Source organism: Populus nigra, chromosome 12 (assembly GCF_951802175.1).
Source record: "Populus nigra chromosome 12, ddPopNigr1.1, whole genome shotgun sequence".
Lineage (NCBI taxonomy): Eukaryota > Viridiplantae > Streptophyta > Magnoliopsida > Malpighiales > Salicaceae > Populus > Populus nigra.
Genome location: NC_084863.1, coordinates 5,105,919 through 5,133,340, shown reverse-complemented (window position 1 = coordinate 5,133,340; position 27,422 = coordinate 5,105,919). Strand labels below are relative to the sequence as shown.

General features: G+C 32.8%; 3 protein-coding genes across 13 annotated transcripts; 2 read left to right on the top strand and 1 right to left on the bottom strand.

Moving 5' to 3' along the window:
• The first annotated feature begins 5,281 nt into the window (after positions 1-5,281).
• Positions 5,282-8,213, top strand: LOC133669439 (uncharacterized). Of its 10 annotated transcripts, none has more exons than XM_062089570.1 (4): positions 5,282-5,473; positions 5,872-6,106; positions 6,211-6,254; positions 7,774-8,213. In XM_062089570.1, exons 1-4 carry the CDS (start codon positions 5,306-5,308, stop codon positions 7,945-7,947), a joined length of 621 nt encoding a protein of 206 aa, XP_061945554.1. In that variant the 5' UTR covers positions 5,282-5,305; the 3' UTR covers positions 7,948-8,213. The 10 variants fall into 10 exon arrangements, with proteins under 10 accessions (XP_061945554.1, XP_061945556.1, XP_061945563.1 ...); XM_062089572.1 differs by having other exon boundaries at positions 5,291-5,473; positions 7,777-8,213; XM_062089579.1 differs by having other exon boundaries at positions 5,293-5,425.
• A 479-nt stretch (positions 8,214-8,692) lies between these two features.
• Positions 8,693-10,457, top strand: LOC133668947 (GDSL esterase/lipase 1-like). The gene is made up of 5 exons (XM_062088957.1): positions 8,693-9,117; positions 9,210-9,334; positions 9,417-9,647; positions 9,747-10,002; positions 10,097-10,457. The coding sequence occupies exons 1-5, from the start codon at positions 8,874-8,876 to the stop codon at positions 10,327-10,329; spliced, it is 1,089 nt and encodes a 362-aa protein (XP_061944941.1). The 5' UTR covers positions 8,693-8,873; the 3' UTR covers positions 10,330-10,457.
• A 5,662-nt stretch (positions 10,458-16,119) lies between these two features.
• LOC133669228 (cationic amino acid transporter 2, vacuolar) lies at positions 16,120-24,425 on the bottom strand. Of its 2 annotated transcripts, XM_062089283.1 has the most exons (14): positions 23,720-24,425; positions 23,007-23,208; positions 22,543-22,627; positions 21,576-21,716; positions 21,334-21,452; positions 21,151-21,247; positions 20,843-21,015; positions 20,662-20,728; positions 19,304-19,462; positions 18,202-18,472; positions 17,750-17,858; positions 17,506-17,618; positions 16,737-16,812; positions 16,120-16,540 (listed from the first exon to the last, which is right to left on the bottom strand). In XM_062089283.1, the coding sequence occupies exons 1-14, from the start codon at positions 23,871-23,873 to the stop codon at positions 16,384-16,386; spliced, it is 1,923 nt and encodes a 640-aa protein (XP_061945267.1). In that variant the 5' UTR covers positions 23,874-24,425; the 3' UTR covers positions 16,120-16,383. The 2 variants fall into 2 exon arrangements, with proteins under 2 accessions (XP_061945267.1, XP_061945268.1); XM_062089284.1 differs by lacking the exon at positions 16,737-16,812.
• Between the last annotated feature and the right edge of the window lie 2,997 nt (positions 24,426-27,422).

Genomic DNA, 27,422 nt, shown 5'->3' with positions numbered 1-27,422 from the left:
AATTAAGTAAAAAAAAAACTTGAGCTGACTTGATAAATTAACTCGATAAGACTTGTTTAAAAACTTGGTTATAATTTATTATTTTTTGTTATTTTTACTAAAATTATATTGTTTTAATTTTAAAAAAAAATTAACATAAATAATCTAATAACTCGATAAAAACTCAGAACCCGAACTTTAAACTAAACCTGCTACTAGGCCAGGTTTAAAAGCCACGCATGAAACTCTTTATTTTAAACTAAGCTGAGTTTGTTGGGTTAAAATGATGACCTGTCAATCTGGTCTTTGAACTGAGTTTCAAATAAACTTTGTAAAAGACTTGAAACTTAAACTCTATTTGTCTTAATATATATATATATATGACATTTAATGTTTTTTTTATATATATAAAAATTGAAATGATGATATTTTAAATATAATTATTAAATTTGAACCGACCGGCGAGTTGACTTGATAGTTGGACTAGTCCGGATAAAGTAAAAAACTAAAATGAGCAAAAATATAGTAAAATCTGGTTAACTCGTGACCTGGATGACCGGATAAAACCCAGTTGAGACTTGTTTTTTATTTTTTCAAATGTTTTTTTTAATTGACATTAATTTGTTGTTGAAATCTCACAATTTTGTGGCATAATTTTTGGGAGTCAACAAGCATTATTTTCAATAGAGTAAGGGGCAAGATTGATGTATGAATTGAATTATAACTCATTGTCCTGTTGAACTGTTATCTAGGCGTTTGTGTGGAGCAACAATACACGCAAATATTCCTTCCCTTAGAGTAATATAATGAACGACACCAAAGCATTGTTGTAGGAAACTCCACTTCAATAGAAAATCTATTTTTTTTTATAGAACGTTAAATATGATAGAATAGAATACGTCAACGCGCGCGTATACACACTCTCTCAAGTTAATTCATCTAACATGTGATATTAATCATGATGATATGATGATATTAACAGATTTAATAATTTTTTTTTTTGGAATTTGCTTTTAAAATTCATTTTTATGTAATTAAATAATTAAAAAAATACCACTTTCTATTTTCTCCGCTGTTTTTCAACGTTTCTCTCCTCTTTCAAACTCATTTTTTTTAATTTAAAGATTAAAATATAAACAAAATGAAGTTTTAAATCAAAATATATAAAAAAATAAAAAAAAAATATGAAGGATTTTTTTTTATAAAGCGTCTTATAAACAGTGTAATATAAAATCTTCATTTTTGCCTCACTATCAATTTTGGTTTCATATTTTTAAATTTTTATAAATTATAAAAATAATTTTTTTAAAAAAATAAGTATCAATCAAATATCGAGATAATGTTTTATACTATAATAATGTAATTGAAATAAATTATAAAACCTAATATCTAATTAACATAATGTGAAATGATAAAATAAAAAAAAAATTGATGACAAGAGAAAAAAAACATTAAAAGAAAAAAAAGAGAAAAAAATATTAAAATCTATAGTGTTTTTCATGAAACAATATTTTCCATGACTCTTTTAGGTTTCTTTTAATTTAATATTCGTAAGTTTCCATAATTGAGGCAACTCTACGTATGGCCAACGACAGGAAAAATTGATCTTGGTCATAAATTAAAGTGGGCAGATTTGCTTATATAAAATAAAGAATTCTTAATACAATTTGAATTAGAATAAGAATATTGATAAACTGTGAGTGTTGTTGTGGTGCTCAATTTTATTATGAGAAGTTAAATTGTGTTAATATTATAGGAGGGTTTAGTTATTTGTTACAAAAAAAATACATAAAAAAAAAAAGAGAAAGAGTAGGGTTGATCGTCAAGTCATAAATTAAATATTATTGATGGTATGACCAACAAAATTCTTTTGTTAGTAACTCCGTTGATCATTATGTCGGTAAAAATATCACGTAACCATATAATTTATTTTTTTTAAATCCCACTATAATACTCTCTATAATTCTTTTGGTATATATTAATTTTTTTTTCTGTTGGCATATTTATTGATATACTTTATTGTCGGGTTAATTTTATCGATAATATTATATATAAAAGTTACACATATATCATCGTACAATTTGATTATTTTTTTTGTTCTTTATTTTCTCATTATGATTCTTTTTATATATATCAAGAAAATTTTTCTATTTATGTTTACCAATAAATACAGGGATGGAAAATTCTGTCAATAGAGATCATCATAATATACTGACGAATAAATTTTTGTTTTCATTTGTATTAATTTGCTAATGCTCTGGCAGTGCTAGCTAACACTGAACAAACAGTGGTTTTTGTTTGTATAGTTTCAATTGCTAAGCCTTAAGCAGTCTAAGGTTTCTTGTTAAGATTTTGGATACAGAGAAGTGGAAATTCAAAATATAAATTGATGATCAAAGCTTGGTACCTGGTTTTGCAACCCCCCAGCTAACAATAGTACTATTCATGATTTGTAGCACCTTTGCAACGATTTCCATGTACATGGTCACCGTTACGTGAGCAGAAAAACACACTCCCAGATTTATTGACGAAATAAATATGAAATGCAATTCAAGATCATAGCACTGTCTGCAAGAAACTGGTTTTAAAACTAGAGATCAGATAAACAGAGAAAGTTACAGAGACATTCTTTACTTTGTATCTACTTAATACTCCAATTGATCAGAAAGTTTAGGTCTCTTGGTTCTAGCTAAATCAAACATCTTGTTTTAATTTCCTATCATTTGTGAACCTTCAGCAGTCTCTTCTTGTTTTTCAGCCCAAATTAGGCTCAAGAACGCACCAAGCCTTCGCTCATGAATTGCCCTTCGATCTTGTATTCAATGTCGTCTCTCAAATGTAAAACTCAGAGTGGTCAAAGTCTGCTGTTGTTCTACATGCAAATGGGACCAAGATTTGCCGTAGAACATCGCATCATCAGACCTTCCCCAAAACACAGAAGCATATAGGAGGTGTAGGCGCTCTCACCAGCAGAACACAGAAGCATATAGGAGGTGTAGGCGCTCTCCCCGTCAGCGTCAAAATAGAGAAAAGTCTAATTTTAAAGGATATAGTTTAATTAATCAGATTTTAAATTTATTTTTTAAAAATTATTAATTTGAGTATCATAAATCTCAGAGTCACTAGAAATTTATCTGATTATTAATTTTAGAATTTTAAAAAATTAATTAGGATACACATAAACTGAGTTAGATACCTCAAATTAAAAAAAAAAAGGTCCCATCACTGCTTCACCATTAGAAGAAAAAAGGTCCGTCCATGTAATCTATTTTAACCAGAAATATTCCCATAAGAAAGGCATTAATGAAATTGTAGACCTAACAAACTAGGTATAGATAGAGAGCTTTCAATTAATTAAAATACCAAGACAGCTCAATAATCTATATGCCGAAGAAATACCGACTTTTTCTTTCAATATAATTTGTTGAATAACTTGGAAATCAGGAAACTGTAAAAAAAAAAAAAAAATCCTTTCTTCAGTTGGATTAGAAATACAAACCTACACCGTTACGTGGTAAAGTCTTCCTGTTATGAAAAGGATTAAAAAAACTAGTTAATTAAGTCCAGATAGTACAAGGATTTGCATGTACATTGCCCTATTATATACAAAAATCTATTTAAAAAAGTCCGGATTGTACATGGATTCGCATGCACATTGCCCTATATATATATGCAGTGCGCAGCCAGCCATCTATAATACCCCCAACATATTCAGTTCTTTAATTTGCTTGTCTTTTGAGTTGTCCCTGGGTGATTTCTTTCTTCGAGTTAGAGATTTAGCAAATATATCCCTAAAGATATGGCACGGCTTTGCGGTTGCGGTCAAAGTGATCGTCATACATTCATTGCTGATATGATTGATGAATATGACGATGGGTCTTTTGATCAACTGTTTGAAAAGTATAGACAAGAAACAGATGACAATGATGAGGCATTTACGTTGATGGAGAAGGAAATTGTCAAGGGTTTGTTGTGGATGAGGAACAATGGTGCCAAGAGAGAGTCTTCCAAGTCCAGAAGTACAAGCCCGTCTAGTGATGGTAGTAGCTATGCTCAATTTACACACCCACTTGTGATATTGCCTGTTATACCCAAGAAGAAGAGAAGTGGAGATCAAGGGTTTATATATCCCAAGAAAAGCCCAAGTAGTTATGATAACAGTCAAGATGATGACGACGATCATCATCGTATTCTTGAGGAGGAGGAGGGTACTGTCTTTGGTAGGAAAGAGAGAGGATCTGGAATTCCTAATGGGTTTGTCAACAAAAACAAGTACTCTAAGACTAGTGTTGCTCATGAAGATAAGAAAGAGGGGAGACAGAAAGAGAAAAGGATCAATATTACTAATAGAAAACGATGCTTTGCACTTGAAGATATTGACGAGGAGGAGGGAATGAGGTCGGCAAGCAAACGAAGGAAGGGTGATTCAAGGGCACAGGACTTGGGTTTTGATTTCTCTGATGAAATAAAAGCTCTAATCGGAGAAGATGGAGATAAGGATTTCAAGTTAAGGATAAGTAAAAAGTTGTACCAAACTGATACGAGTGCACACCATGATCGTTTCACAATGCCTTGTAGACAAATTAATGAATGCGAAAGTCTTTTAATTGGTGATGAGAAGACGAATATCTGTCAAGGCGATGGCATAGGAGTAACATTGGTAGAACTGGGTCTTGGTGATGAAAAAGATAGCACGTTCACCAGTCAACTGAGGCTGAAGCAGTGGAACATGAAGAACAGCAGTTCCTATGCGCTAAGAAGTAGCTGGAATGACGTTATGGTTAGGAATGTGGGAGCGCTCCATCAAGATGACTATGTGCAGATTTATTCCTTTAGGCGCAACGAGGAACTATGGTTCGTCCTCATCAAGGAGTCTGATCATGAAGAAGGCCGCACAGATGGTGTCTTTGGAAGGACTAGTACTCAAGGGCAATGATGGAAAAGGTCCTGCTACAGTTTTGCTAGCCACCAGTACGCACGCATGATAATAGTATCAGTCAAGAGAAGGAGAATGGAGATGGTGCTAGCTAGTACAAGCCATGCATAGATAGATATATAGAGAAGAGCAACCTTAAGCTTAATGTTTAATTACAGTCATTCATGTCTTTTATAAGTAATGGGTGATGAATTTGCTTTTAATAAATATAGTTTGAAGTACTTTCTCAGAACAATTTATTAATTAGTTCTTTATATATATATATATATATATATATATATATATTCCTAGTAATTTCATATAGAATCAAATTCATTTATTTAGCCAAAAAAGTCTCATGGATTATGAGCTCATGGTCCTGATTATACATTGAGCCCATGTATTAGCTCGATGGCCCATATTGGCCTAGTATTAAAAACACGAGCTGAAAATCTTCTCTCCCTCTGGATTCATATCATGGCAGAACAACAAGAAGAAGATTCAAAAGTCAATTCTCCTCCTCCTCCTCCTCCTCCTCCTGTACTCTCTTTCTCTATCTTTCTGATACAGTCTTGTTGTGTATGTTAAATTGCCAAGTTATCCATTGGCTTTACTCAGTGTTATGTTTTTTTTTTTTGGCCTGTTATTATTTAAGAAATAGTGTTGAGCTAATTCACTTTATAAGCAAAAAGAACACCATTCTCAATGAAATTGAAAGAAAACCATTAATCTAAATTTTAAATTTGATTTTTTATTGCATTTGATTTAACAAAACCTATATGGGATTTGTTGAATTATGAACCCTTTTTTTTTTGTCAATGCATGGATAAGATTCGGAGCCCATTTACATTTATTAGGAGATGAACTATGGATTCATTCATTTTATTTATTATTAATAGTGTTTCTTCTTCTTCTTCTTCTTCTTCTTCTCAATAAAACTCATTAATTAATATTTGACAATTTGCTGTCACCAATAGTTTTTGGAGGTCATATGCAAAAGTTTGGGAAAGACGAGTCGCTTTGCAGCAGGCACCAAGGCGGGATTTGCAGTGTCTTTGATAAACAGGAAGTTGGATGTTGGGGCACCTTTTGTTTTGCATATTGAAGCCGTTAAGGATGGGGAGGAACCCATTAGCTTTGGCCCAGATGCGGTGCTTGTTGATTATGGCAATGACTGGAAGTTGCAAACATTTACTGTGTTAGATTATGGTGGTATTAGCTTCTTTTAGTGTAGATTATCTTGTTGTCTTTTCTTGTGGTTGCTGTGTAGAGTTTGCTTAAGTGTTGTTTTTGCTAATATGATTTCTTTTCTGAAGTAGGTGTTAGACAAGCAGAACACTTTCAGCAGATTCCAAAACAGGTATGGATTTCTATGCTGTCTTCATCAAGTTTTGTTTTTTTATCGTATCCATTACGTAGAAGTTGCTGTATATACATGTATTGTTTGATGAAAGAAACTTGGATGTATTTACAATATCGCTATTTAGGGTACTGGGATAGTCTTCTTTGAACTCTTAATCCATTGCAAAACTTGAAAAACTACATCTCAACAAGTTCTATTGAGTTTTTTTTGTTTAAGTCAATATTTATTTCGATACCATAGAGTTGATGAACTTGATTTTCTGAATTCCTACATCTGTTGCTAATGAGATATGGAAGATAGTAGTAGAAAGTAGGCTGTATTTTTGGGTAAAACCAAATATAGGAACCTGACTTTGTTTACTAGAAGAGGTCAAGATGAATGATTGCATTTCAGATTTCAGTGAATTTATATTATATAAGACTATTTTAATTAAAAATAGGATTGTGGCCTGGCAATGTGTTCCCAGCACTGAACCACTACCGTCTCAAGATTCTAGACTAATTTGATGTCTGTCTGTCAGAAGAAATTTGAATGGAATCAAACTGGAAATAGGATAACCTTTGCTTTTTTCCTTCTTTTAATCTATGCATAGCTTGGTGCTGGTAGACGGCCAAGTGCTGGTTGCATTCATTTGAAGGCTGTAATTTTGGCTTGGTTAAAAAATGTCACAAAAGACAATAGTCTGTGTACCTTGATGAGACCTTTTTATTTTGGAAGAACTATGATATAATCTGTAGTCATAGTTGCTGCCTTACTAGATAAAGCCATACCAATATATAGAGAGACTGGTAGGTTTCAACCCACAAGTTCACTCTGTTCTGCATACCATATGGCACCATTTTGTTGATCTGTCTTGACCGATACCAGCCTACTTCAGTCAAAATGGATATGACCTTATATCAGATTGATTAAGAAAAGAAACAGGCAAGATTCCTGTGCAACAGTGTGAGAAATCATGTAATGTGGTGCTAAAAGCTCAAATTATTGGTTGTGAGGAATACATACTGTGACCGATTATTAGGGTGACATCACTTTGCCTGCTATTTGCCAATCTTGTACGTTGTATGCTAGTTGTGTACCAGTATATTTGTGATATTTGTTAGAATCTTTTTGTTAATTCTCTTATAATTATTTGGCTTTGTTGGTAAATACATTTTTTGTTGGTAAATACATATTATTGAGCCTATATTAGCATATGTATCATGTCATAAATCTATATGAAATGAACTGGTAGCAGTACATTTATTCCAATATTGTATTCACAAACTTGCCTTCATTTGAAAGTTATTCATTAGAAGAATGCTAAAATCTGATCTTGATGAATATGAGGTTAAAGGCCTATATAATCTGATAATGATCTATTTATGAACCGAGGATAATGCTGCCTAGTACCATAATTTTTCCTCTGTGAGAGAAACTTTGGCTGATGAATTATTCTCCTCGTGTAAATGTTTACTGGGATTTGAATATCGTGTGCTTAGCTAAAATGATATCTAATATCTTCTTTTACTTTCAGCAGCGTTCTGATGGTTCACGTCCTGCAATGACAGCTACCAAACCAGGCATCAGTTTTTTGTACATGGCAAAGATATTAGTAGCCTTCGTTTTGCTTTTTGTGCTTGGTGCAAGTTTCACATTAGCTCTTGAGAATCTTCCTAGACTCATATTGTTCATTAACTCGTTCATGTAAATACTTGCTGGCATTCTTCTAGTGATGTATGGAGTGAATGATGCTGAGTTTGTATTTCTTTCTGAATAATATGAATTGAGGCCCGTGAGAGTTATAACGCCAGAAGAGAAGAGCAACGGCAGAAGAAGGCCTCGTAACAGGATGATCAAAATCTTTCAGAGGACCATTGAATAAAACCTTGCACTGACAATGGGGTTGGAAAGATTAATTCTGATTCCTAGTATATATATTACAGCCCAAGATTTGTTCTCGTCTTGGTTGAACCATTGATTTGCTGTTTGATTCGTTGCCTTGTCAAAATCCTGAGTGTCTGTGGCTTGAGTTGAAAAAAACCATAAACCCGAGTTGCAAATACAAGATGAATTGTGCCTTTTTGTAACAATTTTAAGATGGAGGGAAACTCACATTGAAACAAATCAACCATGGATGGAGGGGTTTCTTGTAGACAATCCAATAGAGGAAGCTGGCACTGACCATTTACAAAAAAACTGACGTAATGTGTGATTTCTCGCGCAGTGTTAAATTCACTGGATATTATATTTGTATGGACTCTCTGGTATGCTCAAGCTGGATAGATTAATAATACTAATAATAATATGATACAAGAGCCGTCATGACCATGACCAAGTGGTTACGTGTGATATAAGCAAAGCAATTTTAATCTTGGTACATGAACAATCTTCTGATAAGCTGGAGACATGAGCTGGTCAAAGCAGCCACCATCTTTTATCTTCAATGCAATTATATCACTAAAGAGGTCAGCATGTTAATGTTCCCCTGTTTCTGTTCATCTGAGTTTTTTGAAACAGGGGACCAATCAACTGCCTGACTTGGACGGCAAGTTGTAGACCCTGTATATAAATAACCATAGAAGCTCAAGCGAAAAGGAGTATACAGAAAGTGATAGCTTTTATAAAAAATAAAAAATGGAAAATTCAAGGTCTGGTTTTTATTTCTTGGTTCTTTGTTGTGCTAGCCTTCTCTTCCCAACATGCTGCAGCAGTAAGCATGTTCCCTTGTTTATATTTGGAGACTCATTTTTTGAAGCTGGAAATAATAACTATATCAGAAATGCATTTGGCCGGGCAAACTTCTGGCCTTATGGAGAAACTTTCTTCAAGTATCCTACTGGGAGATTTTCGGACGGTCGAGTAATTCCAGATTTTATTGGTAAGATAAGAGGCTGATTTTTATTTTGGTAATTTTTCTGCTGCTTTACTTCGTTAGGAAATAATTAATGGATACTTGTTACTGTTTGACAGCTGAGTATGCAAAGTTGCCATTCATTCCTCCATATCTGCAACCTGGCAATCACCAGATTACACATGGGGTGAACTTTGCATCAGGAGCAGCTGGTGCTTTAGCTCAAACCAGACCTGCTGGATCGGTATGCACTCTTACTCACCCTAAGCCTCATACTGATAAATTATTTAGGCTAAACTCCATAGGTTTTTCCCTTTCTGTCACAGGTTATAGACCTTAATACGCAAGCAATTTATTTCAAGAACGTGGAGAGGCAGATAAGTCAGAAACTGGGGGATAAAGAAACTAAGAAATTGCTGTCTAAGGCTATCTACATGTTCAACATCGGTAGCAATGACTACGTAGCACCTTTCACAACAAACTCCAGTTTGCTCCAGGCCTACTCCAGAAAGGAGTACGTCGGAATGGTTATCGGCAATACAACAACTGTGATCAAAGTAATCAATATATAACATCAAGAACATCTTTTCCTTTTCAGGTATCTTCCTTTTCCTAATTAGTTGATCATAGCTTATGGCTACATTTTGATGTTTCAGGAAATATATAGGAATGGAGGAAGGAAATTCGTGTTTGTCAGCATGGGTCCTTTGGGTTGTTTTCCATTTCTGAGAGCATCAAACAAGAATGGCACAGGTGGTTGCATGGATGAAGTCACGGTGTTTTCAAAACTACACAATAGCGCACTCATTGAAGCCCTCAAGGAGCTCCAGACACAGCTTCGAGGGTTTAAATACGCTTATTTTGATTTCTACACTTCATTAAGTGAAAGAATTAAGCGCCATTCAAAATATGGTGTGTTTTCCTGCCCTATCAACTAGTTACACAGCTCTCTGTAAGAGCTAACTGCACACATTTGATTTACTTTCTTGTGTGTTTGCTTTGCAAGGTTTTGAGAAGGGGAAGGTGGCGTGTTGTGGCAGTGGTCCATACAGAGGAATCTTGAGTTGCGGCGGAAGGGGAGCAGAAGAGTACCAATTATGTGACAATCCTAGTGACTATTTGTTCTTTGATGGTGGTCATCTCACCGAGAAAGCCAACAATCAACTTGCAAAGTTGATGTGGAGTGGGAATTCTAGTGTCATATGGCCTTACAATCTTAAAACATTATTCCAGGAATAGTCTAAAAATAGGTCATGCAACCATATGTATGGTAGTTTTCCTAGGATTCAATAACCATATATTCGATATCTTGTTGTTCTATCAAATGGTAAAATGGTCTTTTCAATAAATCCATTTATAATTATTCACTTGTTTAGATTTAAACCATCTTGTTTTTATTTTCTTTTCTTTTTCACCCAATTTCTACCATTTTGATCAAGAAAAGTCATTTCATAACATATTAATCAAAAACATAGTTTTATGATGTTCATTAATGAACAGTTGATTGGTGAGGATATTAGTTTTTAGAGAAGAAAGAAATCATAATACAAATAATTAATGGAATTCATAACTGTCTTAATGTTTTTTTTTTATTATTATTGTTGAAATATTCAAGAGCTAAGACCATTCCAATGCTCCTTTTCACCTTGCATAAACTAAACCAACAATTAGGATAAGCACAATAAAAATAAATGGTGAGTACCTGATAGAATTGATCGAGTCATATAGAAACAATATACAAGTCTATCAGTTTCTTAGGATGCCTCAACTGCATACATCACTGCATTTTCACTATATATTCTATCTCATCATATTACATTCTATTTTACGATATTTAAGAATCATCGTCAATAACAAAGAAGGAAAAAAACTTATAGCTCTTTGTCTTCCTATATGACATCAAACAAGCATAATGAACCATATTTCAAGTATGGATGGGAAACTTTGTTGCATTTGACTTTTTATTATTATTATTTTTTTAAAAACACTTAACTATTGTCTAGAGACTTTTATGATATTTCACTTTTTTAAACATAGTTTAATAACTCTATTGCCTTTAAAATCAAAATTCTCAAAGCTTAATTACATGAACTTATTTGTAATTTAACAATGGTTCTTTCATAATAACTATATGGTCCTATTTTCATAAATAAGAAAAATCAAAAAGTTATTGATGTTAGTGCGTCAATAGCTTAGCTGCCTTTGGGTTGCATGTGTGACTAATTCTGGTGGTCAAAATCATTGTTCTGTCGCGCCATTAGATTCGTAATGAAATCCTTTTTCTCTCTAGATTGCGTGTTTTGTCCACAAATCTACAATTCGGTATCGGCAACCCTTTTTTTCACCTTCTTTTCTCTATCCTTCTATAAATTCACGTCTAACCCTTCAAGGGTTTTCTCTTTGGATTTGCCCCCTCTTTTTTATTCTTATTTGTTTTATTTTAATTAATTTTCAAAATCAGATTTTTTTTTCTCAATTTCATTCTCCTTTGATTTTTTTTATCTGTCAGATTTGATTTCTATTTTTTATTATTTTTATTTGTTGTAATTTTTTTATTTGATTTGTTTTTCAATTTCACCCTCTATTTTTTTTCTTCAGATTTGATACTTATTCTTTTTATTACTATTTTTTTTCTTAGGTAAATATTTTAAATTGAGATTTGTTTTCTGATTGCATCCTTCAACATTAAATTGGTTGAAAATAGAGCTTTTTAATTGAACATGTGTCTATGATTTTATGGGTTGTGAATTGAAAAATTAACTCATTTTTAAAAGATTTTGTAAACCCCGAGATAAATTAAGAATAATATAATAAAAATTATGGCGCAATAAAATGAAATAAGAAAAATAATAGAATAAATGTGGAAAGAAGAGTTAAAAAAAAGTTTATGGCCAAATGTGTGCATTTTTCTAGAACCAGAAACGGTTAGACGAACTTAATAAATGGTCAGACTGTTTCCTAAAACAATTAGACTATTTTAACTATTGTCCCTGTTAAAACTCGATGGTGCAACCAAGAAAAGGAGAGATTATTCTCTCTTTTTTTTTTCCTTTCTTATCACCTATAGGGGTAAGATAAGTGATGATTAGGAGTGAAAAGAGGGGATTTTGAAAGAGAAAAGCTTATTCACACTAGAAATTTAGAAAAATCAAAGTGAGGGTTTTGGAGAGATTTGAAAGAGAAGAAGAAAGGTGAAGGGAGCCAAGGTATTCTTGCATTTTACACTTGAATTACCATCTAACTAAGGTAACAAACTCATCCCAAATGATCAATTTGATTGATTTTATGATATGTGAAATATTGGGTTTGGATTTTGGGTAGTTGAATTGTTGTTTTCATGATTGATTTATGTTTGTTAACATTAAAGATGGTTGGGATCAATCCAATTGAAATAATTGAAAAAAAAACTATTCCCTTTTATGGGATAATTTTGACCTAAAATGGGATAAAGGGAGAGGTGTAGGAAACATTTGACTGGTTATAATATGAAAATCATTTTATTACCAGGTTAGGGACATTAAACTTATATATGTGAGCCTAAATGAATTCGATTAAGAAATGATATTTAAATCATGAATTTTGGATTAGAGTTTGTAATACAAATTTGAGGAGAAATGTAAGTGGATGGTGAATTGAATCAATTGAGTTAGGTTAACTTGTGATGAGTGTAGAATCATTAACAAATAAGGAAGAAAAACATGGTCTTTAAGGGCATATAGGGTCGGCCAAGAGAGAACATGTTACCATGTAATGAAATTGTATTTGTTTAAGAAAATTATGAGAGGCTAATATATAATGTTGTGCAGGAAATGAATTTTGAATGAGTTTGGTTATATTATATAAAATGAGTAAAATTTGTATATGGTAGTGAACTGAAATGTTGAGGAAGGTGCATTTAAAGGTAAAGATTATTATGTAGTGCTTAATTTATAATGTGAGGGAAAATTTTGATTAAAACTTTTAAGAATAAATCATGGTATAAAAGAAGAAATAAATTGAAAGTGAATGCGACGAATATGATCATGGTTGTGAAATGTAGTATATATGTGAATTGTTGTAATGTGTATGTTTTTCTTAAAATAATTTTGAATAATTTAAATTAGATGTGAGTTGGATTGATTGGTTCTTAGAAAGTTGAAATTAGAGATATTATTTCATAGTTGAAAAGGCAATTCTTGTTTGAATGATGAGAAAACAAATAGATATGCTTAGTTGTTTGTAAAATTTATAGATAAAAACTGGACAATTTCATCATCTAATTTTCAAGGGAAATTAGGGCGTGAAATAATAAAATTTAGGATAAGTTTTTTCATAAAATTTATAGTTATAGATGTTAGCTTTCCAACTGAACTAACCTTGCATAATTTGAAGTTAGAAAACTCCAAATATGGGTTAAAAGCTGAAGGGGAAGTTGAACTGGAATCACATGGAAAAGTTTTATGTATTATAATAACGGGTGATTTTAGGTGTGTTAATGAAAAACCTAGGTTGTAATTCATCAATGAAGTTTTATATCTATGTTTTAGTTTTTTATAAAGATAAGTCATACCTAAATTTGAATTCTACAATTAACTTTAAAAATAGTCAAAATAGTGACTAGTGTTGATAAGGATTAAATTAAAAATAGCTAAGGTAGCAAATTCCTGAAAATTATCTAGAAATTATTTCGAGTGAAAGACTTAAATAATAAAGGTTATATAAGTAAAATATTCAACATGAACTATGTGTAAATGATGCTTAAGAGAGGGTAAAATTAAACTAAAATTGGAAAAGGGACAGGGAGAGAGAGAGGCTATGATTGGTTCAAAATGTTATGATGTTATGTTAAAATCATGTTATATTAAAGCATGGAATAATTGAGTATAAAGTTAAATTTATGATTAATTAAAAATTGAATGGTGCATTGTGTTGTGTGCTAAATGGTACAGTAGAGGTACGAGTTTAGCTCAATAGCAGGACTTCCTTATGAGTTCAGGCCTTAGTTAGGTGTTCTTCACCTCCATCATGCTTATGTTTTTTCTTTAGAATTTTGAATCATTATGTTATTAGAGCAATTGTTGTTAATTTATGTGATATAAATATTATTATGGAAATGATATGCATAGACTAACCGGTCTTGATGGAGCTAATATCATCTATTTTTGGATGATTAAGATTGAATGTTTAGACTAGCCGACTTTGATAGGCTAGTGGCACTTGTATTTGGATTACCAGGATTAAATGTTTAGACTAGCTAACCTTGACCAAGCTACTGGCATCCATGTTTGGATGATCAAAATTAAATGTTTAGACCAGCTAGCTTTGATATGGCTACTAGTATCTATGATTAGAGTGCCGAGATAATGTTGCTTGAATTACTTCTTGGAATATGTCAATAACCATGACTTATTTGATTTTTAGTAAGTTTAGAATCACTATAGAGTAAAATATAAACCTAAAATAGTGTGTATAAATTAGAATATGAAAATGAACTGAAATTGTTTAAAAGAATGAATTCATATATACATTAGAAAAGTATGAGATTAATTATTAAATTTTTTCATCTATTCTAATGAATTGTATAAATTGTAAAATATTGACAAGTATCTCTAATCCTAGAACGAATTAGTAGATTTCTGTCATTATTTCTCTTTCAAATTAGATTTAACTATGTAATTGGTAGGCAAGCTTTGGTATGTATTTAAATATTAATAACTTTCTTTTAAATTATTTAACTAAAAATAATATAGATGTTTATGAAACTAATAACTTGTAATGCATTAAAGTATCTTAGTAAGTCAAATATAAATGAATGTGATGATGGATATGAAATTTATTGTTTTTGAATGATATGATTGTGAATGAGTTTGACAAAAAGTGAGGATGGTTCAACTATGGTTATACGTTGTTTTGAGATGTATATAGAAATTTGATAATAACTTAAGATGGTTTTAATATAAAGAAAACTCTAACAAAATTTAAGTAAAAATTTGGTTAGACTATATGTAGCTTACAATACATGAGTGTGTATATATATATATATAATGGTCTTCGGTTAACCTATAGAATAAACATGGGATTTTATATGCTAAAAATTAAGGTTGTTATAGATTTGTCTGCGTCGAATACTGTTGATTAGATATTTTTTAATTGACTGAGGTTATTGTTTTTTTTAATATAATTTTTTGTATAGTTAAATTACTAGAGTGCTCTTAAAAGCAAAATTCTTTAACTTAAGTCTAGGTTTTTTTTTTGTTTTTTAAAATTCCACTTTTCAAAGCACGGTGTAATTATTATATTGCTCTTAAAATCAAAATTCTTAAAAATTAACTTCAAGGACTTATTTGTAATCTCATATTGGTTTTTTTTTTTTGTTATATTCATTTGGTCTGAGGAGCAATTTGGTCTTCTAATTAATATCAATAACAATTAAAAAAAATGATTGACGCGTGAGAATTGAGTTTCTTAATTGAGTTTAGGTTTGAGATTTAATAGATTATGATTTTTTAAGATTAACATAAGTTTTAGATATTTATTTAAGTTTGCTTTATTTTTCATATTATTAAATTAAAATTATTTTTTTTATATTATTAAATTAATCAAACTTATTAAACATGACAACTCAACTCAATGAACAAAATCTCAGATTGTTTTTTTTTTTTTTAGAAATTCTAGTGTCACCTGAACTTTTATCCTTTTATGTTCAAAAACATCTGGTCCAGCCTGCAGTGTTGTGCTCACAATCTAGTATCTACTAATCTTTGGGGACTCATTTCAAGATTAGCAGAGAAGTGGATCTGGCTATTATGTGGGCCGAGAGTTCTGCAACACATGTGTTTGCAAAGTCCACCAAGTTAGGAGGCAATGATAGAGAGAATTACACAGGAACTATGAGTAAACATGAGACTATCAATTTAAGCTTATCATTGGAAAAAAAAAACCCACATAAATGGGATGGTTTGCATCAAGGCAAGTGCAAAGGAAATCCAGGTCCTGGCACACACACCGCAGATGTGTTGCGTGTGTAGAGAGAGAGAGAATCATTGTAAATTCTATAAAAGAAAGGATCTTCTTGAATCAGAATATTTACATTGTTTTGAGCAAGTCCCCAAACCACCCACCTATGTATATAATATATACTACATAAGACAGATTTAAGCCATCACTAATATTATAACTTATAATAAAACAAATAACAAATGGGGAAGGGGGGAAATAATATTATAAATGATTATAATCATACAACAAAGAGATTCTGTTGTAAGAACCGCATGGGATTGCATCATGGATGCTGTAAACTGGAAATGCATTATTCTATGCTGAACTTTCTCCCGAGCTGCGATAAATTTCATCAGCGTGAGTTGCAGGCACATAGACAGCATCCAGCAGTGAGCTGTGTGTCCGCCCATAGAACGTATATACAAGCACTCCAACTATAAGCCATACAGAGACACGGGTCCAAGTGGCAGCACTGAAAGGTCAGCGAGAGAGGGAGGGGGCATGTTATATGACATGTTGAGAAAGAGAAATGAAGATCCACAGAATGAACAAATCATACAAGAGGATTGTTGGATAAATACACAAAGAAATGTTCAATAAATAGGCAAAATACTAATTCTCTGAATGGTAATCGCATAGTAACTGCAGCTTGATTGATTTTCACTCACCCAAGATTAATCAAAAGGTAGATGTTGACAAGAAAGCAGACAATAGGAAGGAGTGGAACAAATGGGCAGATAAAACCTGAAAAGATATATATTTTTTCTTAGTTCACCAAACTTTAATCAAACGAATTCTTAATAATGTAATACCAACATAACCAGCTATATGGTACATATACTTGTGTGTGTTTACACTGCAAATGAATGCCTGGTAATACAAAACCTACCGAATCGAGTAATGATTAGAATTTAATGCACTAATAAAATGCAGTGGTATGAGATAAGACTCGATTGGAAGACGAGCATGCATGCATAGAACACTCCTCATGTGTGCAGATATGAGAGCCAATGGAAACCTAGTGGTGTCCCATCTAGGAACCATCTCAGGATGCTACAGATAATGGTAGCTTAACCGGTGGATTTACTAGAATGTCCACATGTTAGGAGCAAGTATTGTAGCTAGACTGTTGAAAATACCCTTTCCTCCAGAGTGATTCGAGTGAGTAGTTAACCTACATGAGAACTCCTTTATTTCGGAACACGACACAAATTAATTCCTAATTGTGGTAGGGCATTACTATAGTTGAGAATTTTTTTTATTCTGTAACATAAAGGCCCGCGGTCAGACATCCAAGTTATCCTATATAAATGGCATGCTAAATGCATGCACTTGACATATTATGACGTTTCCATCAAATTTATGTGCATGTAGTAACTAGACTGACCTTATGAAAACAAGAAACTGCACAGGGTATAAGAGCAAAAAGCCACATACCTCCTGAATGCCCAAAGGTGTGCCTCGCATCATCTTGTTCTATACAGGTCAGCACAATCAGACCAAAAAGGAGAAGTGCACCACCAATTCCACACACTATAAAACGAAGAAGTCTGATGGAGGAACCATCCAATCAAATAATAGCATTGAAAGAAAAGCAGAAAAAAGTTCATGTCTTGTCCAAAAGCATTGGGAAATGTATGTATGTAACTGGAAATTACTGTTACGGTCAATATTGACCCACCTAGGAAGATTCAAGTCTGAAGCTGCATAAGCAAGGAGAAATGCCCCAACACATGTGGCTGTTATGGTCCAGCCAGCAATTTTACGCCTGCTCCCTTCATTTATAACAACTGAAACAAATTAAAAATAAACAAGAATCAAAGTTACAAACCATCAGATGAAAGTCAAAGTCGCGCAATAAATTCAGCTCAGGTGCTACACTACATTAAAGTACTGGGAGTCAGGTCTAACATCTTTAGATTAAAATCTATAGATGAATACCATCTGTAAACATTTCAAAGCACTGTAATTTAAGCAATATATCTTTTACGTATGCCAAGTAGGAATTCTGAAACACATGCCATATAAATGGGCGGGTGATTGGAGATGATGAGAGATGTTCTACAGATCCTAATAAGTAATATTCATATGCATGCCAAGAAAAGTAAAAAGCGATAGCTGCAGTGAACTTACAATTGCCTTGAGCCTCTTGTTTTACAATTATTGGATATTCAATTGCTGTTGCTTTGCCTAATAAAGGCAAATTGCTATCCATAGAGGTACCGGCATAAAAACCAGACTTTTCCTTAGTGACATCTGGGCTACCTGTACTGTACCGTGATGACACAGAATCAATAATCTCCTGAAGTGAAGATGGAAAAGGCACCTCATTTGGTGGTACATATCTCAGTATCAATACAGAAATTGCTACCATAGTGAATGCCAGAAGCGTTCCCACACTGACCTGCACAAAATGACATTATTCAGAATTGACGTTACAGTAAGAAAAAATTATTTGAAAGTGTAGAGGTTTCCCATAGTCATTATTCATATACCATTATGTTATTGCATGCCACTCTCATGTCACAATCCATAGTTTAGGTGCTCATAATTTGTACATAAAAAATGTGGTCAGACAATACCTCAAGAAATGTGACATCCATCTTGAAATTAGCACCAAAGATGTGAACTTTCTCCCTTTCTTTGGGTTTTAACTTTTTCATATTAGTGCATTTCAAGGGGAGGTCACTGTTGCTTAGTGTAGGTGGGACATTTATGTATGTATATGTACATAGAAATACACATGCATGCAAAGTATATAGAACAGCAGTCTCTTGAATTTTTTATGTACATGAGCTTGCCAGAGAATGAAGCAATCATTAATTTTCTTTTGATTTTGATTTGAATGTGTTGCATAAGTTGGATAATAGAAACTGGTAAAAATCTTAAAACAAAGGGGCAGTTCAGAGGTAGGGAAAAACTTTGGTTTGACATTTACAGAAAGACAACCTATTTGTTCATTTACCAAAGTAAAGAACTATTAGCAGTAACAACCCTCATTCACGCATGAAGATGGAAGCAGGAAATCTCCTATTTCCTCCATCAGGAACTGATGGCGCAGGAAACTATTATTCTTGGCAGGTAGGAAATAGGAGAGGGAGAGACTACTCAGCCGTTTCCCGTCCCATCACCTTTCCTACTTAAACTTGAAGGAAATGGGTCCAAGCCCGACCCACACAGGCCTCATCAGCGACAACAATACTATATTGCACATTCACTTTCAAATTTCACTTACCATCCCGGCTAATTGTGAAACATCCATAAAAAATGCCAGTACTGCAGAACCTAAGCCAGTCACCAATGTGCTCTTAACAGGAACTTGGCTCTTTTTATTAATATCTGAAAAGAATGATGGCAGCAATCCATCTCTAGCCATTGCCATTAAAATTCGAGGCTGAGAAAGACAAAATCTATGTGTGAATCAACCACTTAGAGATAAAGACAAGTTCAATACAATTCACCAAGAAAAAAAAAATTCACAAACAAACAGAAGAGTTCAGTTAACATTTGGTGGATCTTCTAAAGTAAGAGACAAAAGAAACAGATTAAGCATTCCTTCCCACTAAGGTAGATGTACAAGATAACCACCAATTAGAGAAAATTTAAGCTGAGTTATTGCCTCTTGTAAATAACACATTCTAGCATTAACCAGCCAGTAGCTGTCCTCAAGTTTATTACACACATGGTTTACTTACTCAAGAATCCCTTTATGAACCTATTGCAACAAGCTTTTCATCTTGACAATGGTGCTCGATGAGATTAACACCAATGACTTGTTGCATATTAGGCATCACAAGGTCTTCTAATATTTGTGTTATGTTCCATCATGATAGAGAATCTCAAAGTCAATCTCTTTCTGCATTGCCCTTCAGCTTGATATCTGCAGCAAACATTGTTTGCGTTTGTTACCGTTGAAATTATGAGGATGGTTGAACAACTGTTGCTGATTTCTTTTGTGGTCAAGAGTGGGAGAGAGATTTTAAGAACCATGGAGATATGCTTTTAGTGCAGTTTTTGGTGCATTTGGAAGGAGGGCAAGGCAGGATTTTCAATCATCATTTCACATTGAGGCAGTTAGTGTGGGATAGGATACTCTTCCTGGCTTGTTTGTGGTGTCACATGGCAGGAGCTTTTAGGGGCATTTCCAGAGCTGATATTCAGAGGGATTGGAGTGCTTTATTATTTTGATCTAGATTACTGTGTATATTTCACTTTCCCAGAGGATGACTTACTCTCAATGTTGTTGTGTACAATTCATTCTTTCTAATAATACTCTCTTCCTCATCAAAAAAAGAAAGAGAATCATGATAGAAGGAAAAGACAGTGTGGAGCCTGCTGATAAAGTACTGGAATGTCAGAAAATACAAACTAATACAACACAAGTTTTGAAGGATCAGCCATGTTTATGAAATAAAGGAAATCAAAATACACTTTGTACTTGAACTAAAAGTTATAGTCTATGTGGGCAGTCATGAGGTGCATGGCTGGTTGAGAACAACCAAGAACAATATTCATCATATAACAGATTGCATCCAGGAGTAGCAAGTCAGAACAATATGGTATGCTAGCACCTTGAAGATTCTGTTTAATTACCTGAGGAAGTATTGAGCCCATCAATGTTGAGCAGAGAGCCATAACTGCTCCGGCAGCTACTAAGTACCTGCACACACAAGCAACAAAAGGACTTGTAAACCAAAACAGTTCAATTACTTCCTATATAATTTAGGAGAAAACAGTAATGTACCACGCATTTGACTAAAAGAAACAAACTTACGCTGCCCATTGCATCCCATATGCAGCGAATGCAGAGGAAATAGGGGTATCAGGATCCATAGCATAATAAGGTACCAGACCAACAATGACAACAGAGACTAGCATATACAAACAACAACAAATAGACAATGCGAGACCAATGCCTAGAGGTAAATCTCGCTGAGGATTTTTAACCTGTTAGAAAATATGCAGGCACAAAATAAGATTCCCTCAAGTCGCTGTGTTCCTATGAAATGAAGACTGCACACATAAAATAACTACTGTAGGAAAGAATAGGGAAGGATTAACCAAAAATAGGGAGATGCATACCTCCTCAGCAGTGCTGGCAACTGAATCAAAACCAATGTACGCAAAAAAGACAGTTGCAGACCCTGCAAGCATCCCGTCCACTCCAAAAGGAAAGTACCTATGAGTTCAGAAACATCATATCAGTTATGAACTTTTTACAGAAAAAGTTTCAAAATTGAATCTACAATCTGGGATGTCTATTACCCAGCAGGAAGTTCATATCCAGCCCATCCAGTCTTGAAGCCAAGATAACTACCAGCTATTATGATGAATAGCATGGCACACACATTTATGGAGGTTACTACAGCTTGTGCCAGAGTACTCTGCACAATGATGTTACTAGAGGACATTAATATAATAACGAGATAAGAAAGAAGAACTTTACCCAAGTATAATTGCATGACAAAAGAGACAAAAGGAACATGACAAAGAGTTATGGTAGGGACCTCCTTTATTCCCACGCACAAGAGCCCAGTGACAACCAATACCAGAACAGCAGCACAAGGGTCAACCACAACATCAAGCCCGGGTATATGTTGACGTGCCAGAAAAAATGGTAGACTGTCCTGACCTCCAAAGAACAATGCCTGTAATCATAAAACAAATAAGTAAGAAAAATAAACAATAATTCAAAAATAGATGAAGGAAAAAAATAATAAAAGAAAGCACACAGACTATCCCAATCTGGAGAACATCCTCCATAAAAAAAGAATGCCTGGACAGATCAGAGGAAAAAAAATTAAGACTTTCTCATAAAAAAATTACCGATTATTTACCACCTTGTCAGTCAACTAATCAAATTAAAAAGCATCAGCAATTCCTTTCCTAGATTTTTTTATTTATTTTTGGTTGAAACCAAGGATCTAGTCTAAAGCATACTACCTACTTACCACTTGGAATAATAACTGGAAGCATCGTAGACATTTAGGTAAACTTGGAAGAACATTAATATATTAGGAATTCTTGCGAAGGAAACAAGGATGCCCCAAATGACTCTTCAAGTTTCAAATGTAAATGGTAATTATCAAATAGCTCAAGCATTTTAGTAAAATATTCAATTACATTGAAGCTAGAATCCACAAAAGGACTGACATGTTGTCACTATAGCTTGATCATCTGAGAAAAATTACTAGCATGTTCTTTCATACATCATACAAGAAATGAAAGAATTGGCAATGCTACAAATTTTGTGTTCTTTCCAAAATTCTAAATCAACAACAGGGATGCAATTAGCCACTATGCATCAAGATCACAATGCATGAAAACAGGAAATTGTGAACCTTTTCCGTCTACAAAGAGAACAATGTAAAGTAATTATACTCAAAACAATAAGATTGAAATAATTATACCCATAGAATTAAAAGAACCAAAATCTAAGTAAATTGAAGATTAGTTAACAGAAAGTCACTGAACTAGGTTTGGGGATATGCCACGAGCAACTGCTGAACCACCAATTGTGTATTCCAATATTAAAGCCCAGCCAATCAACCAAGCAACACTGCAAATTAAAAATGCAGAAATCATTGAGCATAGGGCATTGCAGGTTCTAGAAAATGCAATATTCAGTCCAAAAATAAAACATAAATACAAACAAAGAACTACCAGAACACAATGCCCGAGGATACTATTATATAAATCAGAAACTATATCAGCAACAGCAAGATGTGTGCTGAAAGTTTATTGCATCATGGAACCAAGATATGGTCAACCAAATCCCCCAACAAAATGTTGCAATGGTAATTGAAAAACTAAGCCAAGCATCAACTTATTTATAACCTTTGAATAAAGAGATAACACGATATAAACCAGGAACCAAATCTTTGAGAGACTGCCACAGAAGTAAATATGCTATCGTAGAAGAAACAACTAATACTTACCCTTCTCCAACACATATGTAGGAATAATGATATGCACTGCCGGCAGATGGACAACGACTTGCAAGTTCTGCATAGCAAAATGCTGAAAGAGCAGCAGCAATTCCAGCTATCAGAAAGGATATAAATAGAGCAGGTCCAGAATGCTCCCTAGCAACTGTTCCAACAAGAATATAAATTCCAGCTCCAATAGTTGAGCCAACACCTGATTGGAGTTCAAAAGTCAGCAATTCATAGATAGAAGGCAAGCTATAGCACATGAACCACCATTCGAAACTTAGAAAACTAACACAGTAAATACTGAAACTTACAAAAACGATATAATATTTTCAACGTTTTGGATTGGCATCAAGATGATGCTTGGCAGGACCAAACATTTTGGCTTATGTTTTAATAGAAGTTAAATGTTAATTAAAAAAAAATTTAATACAAAGAAAATATTATTTGGTTAAGACAACAAGGAACTGACTGACATATCCAATAAAAATAAAGGAGGAAGAAAGCTTAAATTCCTGACCAAAGCAAAAGGCCAAGACCAGAAACCAATTAACACAATCAGCATCAACTCATCAAGCAAAGTAGCAAAGAAAAATGAATGAAGAAGCACAAGACAACCAAAACCCATGATCCAAAAAGACCAACAACAAACCCCATATGAAATTCTTTGGTCAAAAAGAATAATTATTATCCATAAAAGAAGAAGAAGAAGAAGATACCAATAGCAATAAGGTGTGGAACAGACAACTCCTTGGCTAATTGATGATGACCATGTCGTTTAAAATGAACAGAATCAACCTGTTTTCTCCTTATCAAACTCCTAAAACAACCACCACCCCTCACACCGTTTTGTGAACCAACAAGAAAACCCATCAAGTTTCTCAACTCCCCCCTTACAAAAACAACTTCTTCTGTGAATAATAATTTACCAACTGGGTATGTTTCAAACTTGCAATAAATAAATAAAAAAATCCTCCTAAAAGTTGGTAAATTTTATTATGAACAAATACTAAAATCTAAGCAAACCCTGCCAGCATTTCCTCCCTGTCAAAATAATTAAGTTTTATGGAATCTATTATCGTTTTGGTTTAAATAAGGGAAGCGGCAGATCCTGAAGACCCAAAGGAAATGAGGGAGGAGTTGTTTTACGGACAAGAGTGTTTGACCGAGGAAAATGAAAAAAAACCCTGTCAAGTGTATGTTTCCTTTTAGAACAGTAAATTAATGGATTCAAGAAGAAAAGATTCGACAAGGTCTTGATTGCCTGTTGCCCGCTCTGCCTCTGCCCATGAATTGGATTGGATTGGTCGCCAACTCCATGACGAATGTAGATGTAGAGAGAGAAGTGAATCCAATTCCGTAGATTCTTCTGGTCCCACTATTTCTGCTTTTCCATTTATGCATGCATTCTTTTTGCAAGGCAGTCTTCCCATTTCACAGGCCAATGAAAACAAAAATCATTATGGAAAGGCTTTTTTATTTTAGGAAATGATTGTTTTTTTTAATATTTTTAATTTTAAAAAATTATTGATATAATTTTTTTTATTTTTAACATCAATATAATAATAAAAATTTAAATACTTTTTTTGTAAAAAAATAAAATATAAAAACAAACAAATTTTAAGTTTTCTATTCATACTTATATTTATTACTTGATAAATTTAAAAATTTATTTGGCATAAATTTTCAATTATTTTTTTATAAATAAATTGTGATAAAAATAAATTAAAATAACTTTGATTTATAATCATGACTTAAAACAATAATTTTTTTAAGCAAAGATGTAATATAAGTTATAATTCTAAAATTAAAAATGTTAACTTTTGATTAAATTAAAATTTTGACTCAAGTTTTCAATAAATTTTTTATTTAATTAAAAAATCATTTCTAACAAATGCATTCATTACTTTTTTTGAGTAAATTTTTTTTTTAAAAAAAACAACAACTTAAATTAATTCCTAAAAATCATACCAAATATAATCTAAGAACTTGTTTGTTTTTGTTTTCTGACTTGCAACTCTAATAAAATAATGTTTTTTCATGTTGAAGCTTAGCTACGGTACTTGTTATTTTATTTTTTTGATTTATATAGATGTTCGAGTTAGCTTGCACGCACAACGATTAATTTCATAACCCACTGAACATCTTGCAAATTCAGTAAGCATGTAAGGCACTACAGGGATAACAATAATGCACAATAAAATTTAAACCCATGTGCAAAAAAAAAAAACAAGCTCCTATCACCGCTAAGCCAAGACCTTAAATGCACGTTACTCGCTATATTAAACCTGCTGCACCTTTATCAGCAGGCAGGAGGAAGCGGGCATGGTCAGAATCTGACGAGGATGAGATTTCAGAGAGGAAGCCACAGTCGAGCCTTTTGCGAGAGAATTCTGCTGATCTGCAGGATAGTGATGGTGAATTTAGAGACAAGAGGCAGGAGAATGCTGCCGTTGATGATGAGGATTGATATGGAACATTTTGAACCCTCTTTAAGGACAGGGGGGAACTAACATGCCGGCATCAGGTGAATGGCCTTGCACTCTGGGGAGGTACTCAAATCTCTTCCAGTGTTTTGGTCCCCTGAATTACTTCCATAGTTCAATTCTGTATGGTTTACTATAGAAGTATCCTGCTGAAAATGCAACTTTTGCATCCTTGTATATGCACCAGCCATGCTGAACAGTTGCATCCTTGAATTTTTTTTAGAATCTTGTATATTTTAGGCAGAAGCTGTGCAGTTGAGATTCTCTGACCAATCTCTATGAAGAAATTGTTGAAGCTCGAACTTTTCTTTTGCTCCTTCGGGTCTGTTGCCGAGGTGGGATTGATAGGGAGGGTGGATGAGAAGGGATGAATGAGACAATAGTTTCTCTCGAGTTAATGCTAAATATGATATGTCATGTCATTGAAATGCAAATTGTTAATTTTGAAAATTAATGGTTTTTATTTCTTTATAAGGAAAAACTCCAGCTGCCCACAGATTGATAAATTAATTTGCAATTGAATTTACCTCTTCTGCGTTGTTAAAACGACATGCTTTGTCCAGGATTTACATTTTACCTTAGCCAAGTCCAAGGTTGATGTTTTTGAACTTTACTTGTTTATGTTTTAAGATTATTTTAGTGTTGTTTGTTTAGTGTTTAAAGAGTATTTTAAAAAAAATAAAAAAATATTTTTTTATTTTAAATTAATATTTTTTAGTATTTTGAGATTATTTTTAAATTAATATTTATTTGTTATGGGTTTGATGAGTTAACCTAAATTGATCAGAATCAATCCAATACGTCATATTCTCAATGTTAAAAAAATTAGTGAGCTTTAATTATTTTTTAAATTCAAATCTCTTTTTAACAATAGTTCAGATCATCTTTATACTCGAGTATCTAGTCTTTATTTTTCATGTTATTTTTTGTTCTTTGATTTTTTTGTGATGAAACCCACTAAATCGATGGAGTCACTCAAAGCAATTCTTACATAATTTAATTAGAAACTCATACTTGTCAAAGACTCGAGTCGGGAGTTTTAAGTTTGACTTGTTGGACCGTGTTTCATTGTAATATTAAAAAATTCCCCACAACTTTGTTATTCTTTTTTTATGTTAAAAAAATCTTAATTAAGCTTATATCATAGCACGAGAAGTAAACTAATAAGTACTTATTTTTAATTTAGTGCATCTTTAAATATTTGTTTATTAATTATATGAGAGATGAAATGACACGAAAGATAAAAATTTGTTTAATATATTGGATTTGATGATGACATGTACAAATAACTTGTTTTTTTTAATAAAGTCTGGATATGTTTGGTAATATGATGCATGGTATTTTTATAGAGTGCTTTTCAATTAAGAATACATTAAAATTGTGTTTTTTTTTAGTTTTTTTTAACACCAACACATTAAAACCATCATAAATCATCTAAAAGTATTAATTTGATTTTTTTCAAGTGAAAAATAGTTTGAAAATACAAAACCAAACACTCCTTATATGAGTAGTTTTTGCAACCCAAACTCTAACACAATCCAAACTCTAAATAAACCAAAATTTTAGGATAAATAGACCTAACTCATGTGTGTTAACCACCATATTAAATTTGAAGTTTAAAAACCTAATATACTAATAGTAATAAATAAATTTAAATTTAAATTTTTTGACAATTTCTTTCATTCTTAGTTCTCATTTGGTAAAACCCTAGTATATGACATTAAGAGATATACTAAGTGATTAAAAACGTTTGCTTTCTTTTTTAATTTTTTAAATTCAAATTTTAAGATTAATAATTAGAAGAATTTATACTCTTAAATGCATTAATGAGGTGAGATGTGCTTTCAAAATCTTTCAAGAAGAGAATTTAATCATTATTGACACACAAGCTTATTTGAGAATACCTTTAATTAATTGAATATAAAGAAAAAAAATA

Bases quoted from the DNA above. Each gene is read 5' to 3' on its own strand.
- LOC133668947 (XM_062088957.1), top strand. From the start codon at position 8,874: ATGGAAAATTCAAGGTCTGGTTTTTATTTCTTGGTTCTTTGTTGTGCT. The intron at 9,118-9,209 runs GTAAGATAAGAG...ACTGTTTGACAG, and splicing joins AGTAATTCCAGATTTTATTG to CTGAGTATGCAAAGTTGCCA. The intron at 10,003-10,096 runs GTGTGTTTTCCT...TTGCTTTGCAAG, and splicing joins TAAGCGCCATTCAAAATATG to GTTTTGAGAAGGGGAAGGTG.
- LOC133669439 (XM_062089570.1), top strand. From the start codon at position 5,306: ATGGCCCATATTGGCCTAGTATTAAAAACACGAGCTGAAAATCTTCTC. The intron at 6,107-6,210 runs GTATTAGCTTCT...TCTTTTCTGAAG, and splicing joins TACTGTGTTAGATTATGGTG to TAGGTGTTAGACAAGCAGAA. The intron at 6,255-7,773 runs GTATGGATTTCT...TTTTACTTTCAG, and splicing joins TTCAGCAGATTCCAAAACAG to CAGCGTTCTGATGGTTCACG.
- LOC133669228 (XM_062089283.1), bottom strand. From the start codon at position 23,873: ATGGGTTTTCTTGTTGGTTCACAAAACGGTGTGAGGGGTGGTGGTTGT. The intron at 19,463-20,661 runs GTAATTAAACAG...TGTCTTTCTCAG, and splicing joins TGGGCTCAATACTTCCTCAG to CCTCGAATTTTAATGGCAAT. The intron at 17,619-17,749 runs GTGGGTCAATAT...TTCCTCCATCAG, and splicing joins TCAGACTTGAATCTTCCTAG to ACTTCTTCGTTTTATAGTGT.